Source organism: Perkinsus marinus (assembly GCF_000006405.1).
Source record: "Perkinsus marinus ATCC 50983 genomic scaffold scf_1104296967842, whole genome shotgun sequence".
In the NCBI taxonomy this organism is placed as follows: domain Eukaryota; phylum Perkinsozoa; order Perkinsida; family Perkinsidae; genus Perkinsus; species Perkinsus marinus.
In genome coordinates, this window is record NW_003203396.1 from 100438 (window position 1) to 110462 (window position 10025).

Sequence of the window (10025 nt, forward strand, 5' to 3'; positions counted from 1 at the left end):
CTGGATGATGAGATACCAAGTAGCTGTGAATATCAAAGTGAACAGGAATGTATCAAACAGATGACATAACGTCTTCGATGCCCAATAGGCGAGGACAGAAGTACCAGCGGAAGCATCTCGCTCAAAGGCCAGGAACTCAAAGCTGTAAACCTGTAAGCAGCCAGCACCGATCATGATGGCGAAGAACATCAAACCCATCATGTTGTTGTTAGCCATCATATCATATCCATTCGTTCGCTGCACTGTCGTACCAATGATAACAGCAGCCAAAAAGTTAAGACAAAGATCGAGGAAAACTTGACCGAGCGAAATGAGAGCCACGTTGCGAGATAAGAAGTGACCCAACTGTTCACCAACATTGGCGATTTGCCGGTTTTTTAACCGACTGAGATCAGGCAAGACCTGCCGACTTTCGAGTTGGACTTGTTCTGAGGCGCCTCCATGTATCATTTTAGCGAAGCTCTCACAAGTAACTTCCCCTTGCTCGGCCTTCAACACTCTGTACAGCTCCTTTGCCTCAGACATGTCACACTCAATCTCAAACAGCCTCGCCAAGCGATACATTTGCTGAGGTGTGAGGTCACTATCGGGCTCAGCATCCAACAGTTCGCATAGTTTATTGGTCAGCTCATCCTCGGTGTGGAAGACTCCACTATCTTCTGAATTGGTGGCGCCCAGAGAGCGTACTGATACCGTTCGGGAAAACCTCGGTACAGGCCGAGAGACCTGCGACTCCTCAGCCTTCTGTTGCTCCCGATAGTTGGTCCAATAATCAAATAGATCTTCCTTCTGGAAGCTCCTATCGACCGAGCCATCGGGTTGATAATGATCAACTGCACCCGAGATGATATCGATGAACCAATCGGCGACGTTCTCTCCCCTGGGGATGCGAAAACCATGACTAACGAAGTAGTCCTCAACCTGACTAGTTTTACCAATATACACGGTCTTGCCACCCTTGCCAAGTAGTAGGCAATGGGTAAACTGTTTAAAGATAGCGTAGCGTGGTTGGTGGATTACACAAACGACAGTGATACCCAAAGTCCTCATTCTTGCCAAACACTTAGTAACGGCCATACTGGCAGCAGAATCCAAACCAGAGGTCGGCTCATCTAAGAATAATACACGAGGATAAGCCACCAACTCGATACCAATATTAACACGCTTTTTCTGACCACCAGAAATTCCCCTCCTTCCAGGCGACCCCACAATGGTATGTCGGACTTGCTCGAGATCCAAAACTTGAATGACATCCTCGATGATCTTCAACTTCTTCTCACGGGGCATATCTTCTGGCAAGCGGACCATAGCAGAATAATAGAGATTTTGATACACAGTGAGACGGTCAAACATAATATCATCTTGTGGTACAAAGCCAACCTGTTTTGGATACTCTCCGAAGTTTCCTTCAAAACCATTAACCCAAACCTTCCCCGTCACATCTCCATATGGCGCTCGATTGGACAACGCATTCATGAAGGTCGTCTTACCGCCTCCTGAGGGTCCCATCACTGCCGTTAGTGAGCCTGCTGGAAATTCACCCGTAACATCATGGAGAATCTCCCTTCGAGTTCCCCACTTGAGAGTCATCGATAAATGCTCAAACCGAATGTCCACAGGAGTGTATTTGATATCATTAGTAAATCCTTGCATCCTCTGGGACTGCAAATATACTCCAGTGAGAGCCTGGACTACACTATTATAGATTTCCGTCGTCCGCTGATGAACTGTTCCTTGTGAAGTGGCCTTCCTCTCCTTCTGACGACGATAAAGCCACAGCCATATACTCAACGCTGCAACGATAATGCCGATGACCACGATAATGAATATAGCTCCCCAAGTAGGAATCTGGTTAGTTGCTCCCCGTGGGCACTGGGAGTACCAAGGGCAGGACTCAGGCTTCGCAAAGCCTTGTTTACAGAAATATCCCTCCGGACAAGGAATAGGACCGGACGTGCCACCCAGGGGACAGTAATATCCAGGTGGACAGACCGAGCTCGTGCCGTTAGCGCAGTAGTATCCTTTTTTCACCACATCCGCTCCGCAACTTAGGCAAACTCCGGCTTGATTGGACTGCTCGAAAATGGAGCCTTCGGCACAATACTCAGGATTGCTGCATTTGCCACCAATAGGGCAGTACCCGCCGTTAGACATACTTGAATTGTAGGTATATTCGGACAATGATATAGATAAGGAAAACGCGGTGGAGAAAATCTCAACTGATAAAGAGAAGATTCAAACCGAGTCCTGCATGTATCCCCTAAAGAACATTCCCTGTTCACATGAAAAGCCAATCGCGAGTGACTTCTGCAGATCCCCGTTGAAGAATCGTCAGACGGCATCATCGGGGAAGTGAGGCTCGGACTCCGAACGCGAAAACTCTATCGATCACTATGGCGCGCGCTACTTAGTGTGTTAGATGAAACTCCGATGGTGTTGCTGTATTAGCGAGAGCGGCTGGGTGAATAAAGCTAAGGAGCGACCACCGGGAAGCGGCACGACAGCGCCTTACAATGCCACCGTACTTGCCGCGAGAGAACTGAATCCTAATAAACCAATATCAACTGGCTCAACGTAAAGACGAGCCTTAGTAGTTTCAAGCTACTAGCCTGAGCATAGTGATCGGGGGTCCTAATATGGTGGTTCAAGAACTGAAAGCAGTCAAACTAGTCGAAATCGGTAAGGCTAGTGCAGACGAGAACCAGTAGTTCTAACAGAGCCAACTAGAACAAGGAGTTCCGAGTACTTCAGCTATAGCCACGTAGAAGTAGTTCAATAATTCTTTTTAGGCCCAATGACGGCAGTAGTTCAATATTAGCCGTTTCAAAAAATGAAAGTGTTCGAGGTACATCCGCCAAAGGAGCTCCCCATGCTCAGAGAGGCACGACGGTGACGTGTAGACAGACTAACGAAAACACACTCAACAGCCAATTTCTGAATCCTGAGTCCAGATTTCCACAAATTTTTCAAGGCAAGCGAGTTTCCAGGAAATTCGAAGGGTTCTTAGGCCAAGTTAGTGTCTAGATGACTCCATTTTTGAGACTCACATGCACGGGTACACGTCGTGAGGTCGTCGTTACATGAACTCAACTAGTCTCATATGACGTTAGAGACTTGAATATTTGAATTTCGTTAGCTCATGTCGTCTCCAGTTCTTCTATTCGATGGGGCTCCAGCAGCGAGACTACAAAAAAATTATGTCATGACAACTCTCAAAGAGGCTTTTCGCATTCACAAATCCCAATCATGCAGTTGACAGCGATTCGGCTGTCGGGAAGTTGTTGAATAAATTGGTCACCAGTTCAGTCTCATGTGTTGCACTAATTTCCTTCAACTGCATGTTAACCTGTTGCTTCTTGAGCTGTCTATAATGCTCATTCTGTCGGGACTCTGAATCCTCCCACTCGTAGTATCTAATTGTAGCGACAACGATGAACACGAGGTAAGGGTGGATCTCTACGCATTCAATCCTGGTTCCACCGAAACTCCAGCATACACCGACTCGTGATAGTTCAAATACCTACATAGATTGAGGAGAGCTACTCGATGTCTTCAACTGATTGCTTACTCTCTGAAAGCAGCGAATGAGAGACTTGCTTGTTCTCCACCACATCCTGCAACGGTGCCCTCCTGTGCATTCAGATTACCCCAGAGGCCGTCGAGGCACTGCTGGAGTCGATGATCAACGGTACTATGGTACTGAGATACAAATGCACAGCCAATTCCATCGCTAAGTCACAATCAACGAAACCTGAGACCTCATTCCTCAGCAGTTTCATCCGTTACCTCGATAAATGCAATTTTCTGTTGATACTGTTTGTCTTTTTTCTCCTTCTCTTGTTTGGCAGAGAACTTTTCATGAACGATTTCCTCTCGAGCTTCGTATCTGGTTAAACAAAGATAGCACAGCGAAGAGACAAGAAGAGAAATTCCTACTCGATAAAAGCGTCAGTATTTGCCAAAAAGCCTATCACCGTACCAAACGCTCTTGTATGCTCTAGCACATGCGGAAGCACAATGCCTGATAATCGGGTAATCATCACTCTCCAGAAATCATCAAGGAGGAACTCACGGCCTTCCGGGTTGGACTCGTTGTCGGCTACCACGAGAAGATCGTAGATTTCTGATACCAGTGTTTCCACTGGTGGCGGTCCGTTGGGTCCACAAATCCCAGGCATTGAATCTGACGAGCACATCCCGATGCAGCTACGGGTTATGGAGGCCTCACCGACAACATTGAGAATGGCTTGAGCTAGTTCAGAGAGGTCCTCTCTATCGATCCATCCCCGTCCTCGCCAGTCCAATATACGCCAGAAATATTTCGCACCTTGGACTGTATCACGATTCTCCCAGGCTATACAGAAGTCCAGAAAAGTTCCTAAACAAAACACTCGTATTATGATAATCAGGTTGGAACGAACAGCGTACTGTAGTCCATTATACGCTGCACTGGATTATATCGCTTTACCAATCTAGACGTGAATAGAGGGTTCATATATCCTCGGTTGAAGATGTTAAGGCCCTGGCCATCATTCGCAATCGTATCGACTGGAGCCGTCCCGAAGACGAAGAATGAATCATAATAAGATATGCTACCTAAAGTTAATGAAGATCCATAGGGAAATCGATGGACGAGGACCCACGAAATCGGGAGAACAGGTTGTTGGTCATGTCTTCGACATATACTCGCCGAAGCGCCATCAGCGGGTCGACAATCAGTTCGATACCCTTCTCGGAGAGAATCCGTTCTATCGCTGATATAGACAACTGATGAGCTCTCCATATGAACACGTACGCCCTACAAATTCTTGGTCCATCCTTGCCTCCAGCAGCCGAGCCACTTCCCAAGAGAAACCCTATGGTGTGAGCCGCTGTGAAAACCCAGAGAGGGAGGAATTGCTCTGGTGTCTTACGAACTTGCGGCTGAACAAACGGAGATAACACTTATGATAAAACAGCGAGAATTCACGTGATTCTGAATTTGATGAATGATGAATTTTCAATGTATTTGATTGACACTGAATCAGATTCACGTGATCCGATTCACAAACTCGTACTGATGAAACTGAACTGTCACTCCAACATTAATCGCGTGAACGAGAGCGATCCTCGATAGATCTCACAATAGTGTGTAGCTTTCGAACAAGCAAGAATAGCCCCAAAAATTCTATGCCTATGGTGAAGATGGTGCAGACTTTCATACCAGATGCTTCGAAACCTCAAACAGCCAATCCTCTAGCGCATCGCCGGTGAGATATCCTCTCCCATCGACATCGTGGCGATGTAAGGATGTCAATACATTGTACAAATTGGCCATCCTACAGGCATATGATAGTCTGAGGGGTAACAGAGTAAATCATGGAGGCCTCTCGCAGCCATCAGAGACAGGATAGTGAACGAACAGCGCGGCGTTATACCCACTGAGCGGTACTCGTACAGACACTAACCCGTTTACTGCACCGAGCGAAGTAGATTGACCTACAGCCGCATGCCAGATATCGTCCCTTCTCCAACTGCACTCTGCGGTAATTGAAGAAATACCACTGGTGTCAGCAGCTGGCGAACTCGGTCTCTGATACGAATTCATACGCAGTCTCTATATGCTCACACAATTGGTCAGCAAGACCGTACAGAGCTTATCTCGCGGTTTCAAGCAATCTTAGCTACTTAGTTCGAAAAGTACTGTGTAGGCTAACTGCTAGGTCACGCAGAGAGATCACAACTCGAAACAGCGAGTTGAAGGACCATCCCACGAAATGTCTCGTAATCTGTTGACATCGAGAATGTTACTAGGGAGGCTTACGATAATCGCTGATCATCAATGACCTTCCGATAGTCATCGTAGGTCAAAATTAGGTCCGTCGCCCAGGACCCATTAGGAGTATTCTCGACAGTTCCCACCTCCTTCACAATGAGCATCAGTGTTACCTTACATACAGCGACGCACATTGAGACCCATATCGAGCCCATGTGCAACAGGGGAGTATAATGCGTCTCCGCTCCTACCAGGTCGTCGCGCGTCGGGTTCTTCTCCGCTGCTCCCTGGGCGCATCGATAGGTCTCCTCTTGTCTCAACTGACAATGGGAGAAGACCCATGAGAGCTCAGGATATACTCATAAATCGGTGCTCGAGTAACAGTACGAGACTTTCGAGCGACCTCTATTCCGATCTTACTAGCTGCTCTTGGGGAGTCTCAACAATGTAGAATCGCGGGATCACATCTTCCGAGGCAGCTGCCCCTGCCGTGATAGGCATTCACAAATGAATAATGAGCTAGCAGCAAGTACGGTATCATCTACAAGCAGCCATCCAACTAGCATATTCCGTCAATCAGCTAGTCATATGCTAACCGCGGATCAAATGAGAATTTCACATTCGCAAAAAATAAGAACCACAATTTCATGAGTGAGGGAATAAATTTCGCCGATAAGGACACCAACTTTGGAGGACAGCCGGGGCTCCCCATATTGGTGACAATAACTTGCGGAACTCCAACGCAGCCTGATTGTTGCCGCCTCATGAAGGCGATAAATCTTGTGAATGAGAGTGAGTATCTTGTATTGCCATGATGATTTAAATGCTAGCTATGGCATATCTGCCCCAAGCGGAATTGACTCCACTGACAGAGAAAATGATTCTCATAAGTCGTCCAAGTTGAATTTACTTCGGTCCTGGAGAGCAATTTGATCTTCCTATCGCGCGCCCCGCAAAAACTGTACTAAGGCATATCTTGAGGCTGTGGCATAGGCGCCCCGCCCGCTGGAACTAATTGTAGCAAGGCATATCTTGAGGCTGTGGCATAGGCGCCCCGCCCGCTGGAACTGATTGTACCACGGCATATCTTGGGGTTGTGGCACAGGTGTCCACATGAAAATGATTGTAGTAAGCTATACCGTGAGGCTGTGGCATAGCTGTCCCGTCCAATGGAACTCATTGTACTAAGGCACATCTTGGAGTAGTGGCATAGGCGCCCCACCAAACGAAATTAATTGTACTAAAGCATATCTTGGGACTGTAAAATCGGCGCCTCGCCTGATGAAATTGACTAAGGCGTATCTTGAGGCTGTGGCATAGGTGTCCCGCCCGATGAAGCTAATTGCACTGAGGCATATCTTGAGGCTGTGGCATAGGTGTCCTCCCGATGGAGCTAATTGTAGTAAAGCATATCTTGGGGCTGTGGCATAGGTGTCCCCCCAATGGAACTGATTGTACTAAAGCATATCTTGGGGCTGTGGCATAGGTGTCCCCCCAATGGAACTGATTGTACTAAAGCATATCTTGGGGCTGTGGCATAGGTGTCCCCCCAATGGAACTGATTGTACTAAAGCATATCTTGGGGCTGTGGCATAGGTGTCCTCCCGATGGGACTGCTTGTACTAAAGCATATCTTGGGGCTGTGGCATAGGAGCCCCACCCAAGGACACTAACTTCACTAAGAAAAAGAAGACCTTCAAGTTGTGTAATACTCTCAGCAGAGCTCATCATCCGACATGTCCTCCTCCCCCTCCATAAAGGTGAAGGCTCTTGCAAGGCCGAAATCCAGTGGTTAACGATGATAGGATGGAACTACTCACTCAGGCACACTAAACAAGCTGAACAAATGCAGGTGCTAGACAACAGAACGTTCATTCTCCCAACTACTTTCGGCTGGATGTTCAATTCACGTTCGACGATGCGCTAACATTGTTGGAGGCCTTCCCGGTCCGACATTGCACACTACAGACATTTCCTTAATTGGCCCGTTTGTCTTCTACACCCCCAAACATATCCCATGATATGGTGACAACTCTGACACATGCCCCAGTGAGCATCCCTGGGAAATTATTGCCCCGAGATGTTCGTAGTCAATAATATTAACACAAAAATACACATTAGTAATGCGGCAGTACCCAAAATTAACAGTCACAGCCATCGTCAATGACCTTTCTCCCCTCCGAAGGGCGGTCGCTGCTACTAGTGATCCACGACCACGCTACTGCGCTTACCCAGACGAATACTCATAGACGTCAGCGAATGTTGAGTGTCTCGGATCCGTGAGTGAGTTCGCAGTACAATCATCAGACTCGATGGAATCGAACAACAAGATCATGGGATGAAATACTATAAATGAACGTCGTCCAGGTAGGGGAAGAATTATACCGCATTCGATATATGACTGCTGGTAGCACGTCTGGTTCGCACTCCAGCGGCACTGATGCGTCTCGACACTGAAGAGCTTGCACCAGTATCGCTGATGGATTCACCACCGGTGGAAGAAGTACTCGCCTCTCCCACCTGGGAGTGTTCATCTTGGTCCCTCGGTTATGACTATCGGGGTCTTTCACCACAGGATTGAACTTGGTGTTAAAGTAGTCGATCAAATGAGCCAACCATGGCAGCATCGAATCCAGGCCATCTCTGCGATATTTAACTATTATCTCCAGCCAGGCCAGGGTACACAGTCTCCAGATGAGACCCATACCGACAAGTATGCAGACATCTCGAAGAATGTAATAAGATGACCCATATTTGCACCCATGGACGGTATCAGCGACGACATTCAAGTCCAAGATATTCGAAGGCAAAGCGGTGAATTCTGCCATAGTGAGGAGCTCCGTCGCATAATATCCGCAGCCAAAGTAAGTGGCAGCCTTCTGGAAGAAGCCATCAGAGCTTATGGGAGGTGAGACACCACCAAACATGGTCACAAACTCCACCGGCACGATGACAGCCAACAACAGTGATATTGCCATCGGGAAGACTACAGTCATCAGCTGACCGAAGCCTGTCACCCACCAGGCGAAGATGAAGAATATACAGTATCCATAGACGCCATTGTAGTTGGCCTGGATGATGAGATACCAAGTAGCTGTGAATATCAAAGTGAACAGGAATGTATCAAACAGATGACATAACGTCTTCGATGCCCAATAGGCGAGGACAGAAGTACCAGCGGAAGCATCTCGCTCAAAGGCCAGGAACTCAAAGCTGTAAACCTGTAAGCAGCCAGCACCGATCATGATGGCGAAGAACATCAAACCCATCATGTTGTTGTTAGCCATCATATCATATCCATTCGTTCGCTGCACTGTCGTACCAATGATAACAGCAGCCAAAAAGTTGAGACAAAGATCGAGGAAAAGCTGGCCGAGTGAAATGAGAGCCACGTTCCGAGATAAGAAGTGCCCCAACTGTTCACCAGCATTGGCGATTTGCCGGTCTTTTAACCGACTGAGATCAGGCAAAACCTGCCGACTATCAAGATGGACTTGTTCTGAGGCGCCTCCATGCATCATCTTAGCGAAGCTCTCACAAGTAACTTCCCCTTGCTCGGCCTTCAACACTCTATAGAGCTCCCTTGCCTCAGACATATCACACTCAATCTCAAACAGCCTTGCCAAGCGATATAACTGCGTAGGAGACAAATCATCATCAGGTTCGGTGTCTAATAGTTCGCACAACCTATCCCTCAATTCCTCCGAGGTCTGAGGGGCTCCACTGCTCTCCGAGTTCGTAGCGCCGAGTTGCCGAACGGAAATCGTCCGCAAGTAGAGAGGTTCCGGTCGATTATCCTGAAGATGCTCAGCCTCGTGCTCTTGATAATCCGTCCAATAATCAAATAGATCTTCCTTCTGGAAGCTCCTATCGACTGAGCCATCGGGTTGATAATGATCAACTGCACCCGAGATGATATCGATGAACCAGTCGGCGACGTTCTCTCCCCTGGGGATGCGAAAGCCATGACTAACGAAGTAGTCCTCAACCTGACTAGTTTTACCAATATACACAGTCTTGCCGCCCTTGCCGAGTAGTAGGCAATGTGTAAACTGTTTAAAGATAGCGTAGCGTGGTTGGTGGATTACACAAACGACAGTGATACCCAAAGTCCTCATTCTTGCCAAGCACTTAGTAACGGCCATACTGGCAGCAGAATCCAAACCAGAGGTCGGCTCATCTAAGAATAATACACGAGGATAAGCCACCAACTCGATACCTATATTAACACGTTTTTTCTGACCACCAGAAATTCCCCTCCTCCCAGGCG

The 10025-nt window shown here is 47.6% G+C and overlaps 4 protein-coding genes across 4 annotated transcripts in view; all 4 read right to left on the reverse strand.

Annotated features, from left to right (window-relative positions):
* The window catches only part of Pmar_PMAR004204 (ATP-binding cassette transporter, putative), a gene marked incomplete at both ends in the record, with an annotated part of 2358 nt that extends 204 nt beyond the window's left edge, over positions 1 to 2154 (reverse strand). Inside the window, one exon of the mRNA XM_002768567.1 lies at positions 1 to 2154. Coding sequence (XP_002768613.1) covers positions 1 to 2154 — 2154 coding nt within the window.
* A 1302-nt stretch (positions 2155 to 3456) lies between these two features.
* Positions 3457 to 6256, reverse strand: Pmar_PMAR004205 (hypothetical protein; the record flags this gene model as incomplete). Its single annotated transcript, XM_002768568.1, has 10 exons — positions 3457 to 3520; positions 3569 to 3699; positions 3787 to 3886; positions 3937 to 4021; positions 4073 to 4183; positions 4229 to 4378; positions 4429 to 4592; positions 5804 to 5928; positions 6007 to 6075; positions 6176 to 6256. The coding sequence occupies 10 exons, from the start codon at positions 6254 to 6256 to the stop codon at positions 3457 to 3459; spliced, it is 1080 nt and encodes a 359-aa protein (XP_002768614.1).
* A 1878-nt stretch (positions 6257 to 8134) lies between these two features.
* On the reverse strand, positions 8135 to 9900 carry Pmar_PMAR004206 (ATP-binding cassette transporter, putative; the record flags this gene model as incomplete). The annotated part of the gene is made up of 2 exons (XM_002768569.1): positions 8135 to 8156; positions 8276 to 9900. 2 exons carry the CDS (start codon positions 9898 to 9900, stop codon positions 8135 to 8137), a joined length of 1647 nt encoding a protein of 548 aa, XP_002768615.1.
* Positions 9901 to 9974: 74 nt separating this feature from the next.
* Pmar_PMAR004207 (ATP-binding cassette transporter, putative) overlaps positions 9975 to 10025 on the reverse strand; it is a gene marked incomplete at both ends in the record, with an annotated part of 1011 nt that continues 960 nt past the window's right edge. The window contains one exon of the mRNA XM_002768570.1: positions 9975 to 10025. This exon is cut by the window's right edge and continues 4 nt beyond it. Within this exon, the coding sequence (XP_002768616.1) occupies positions 9975 to 10025 (51 nt within the window).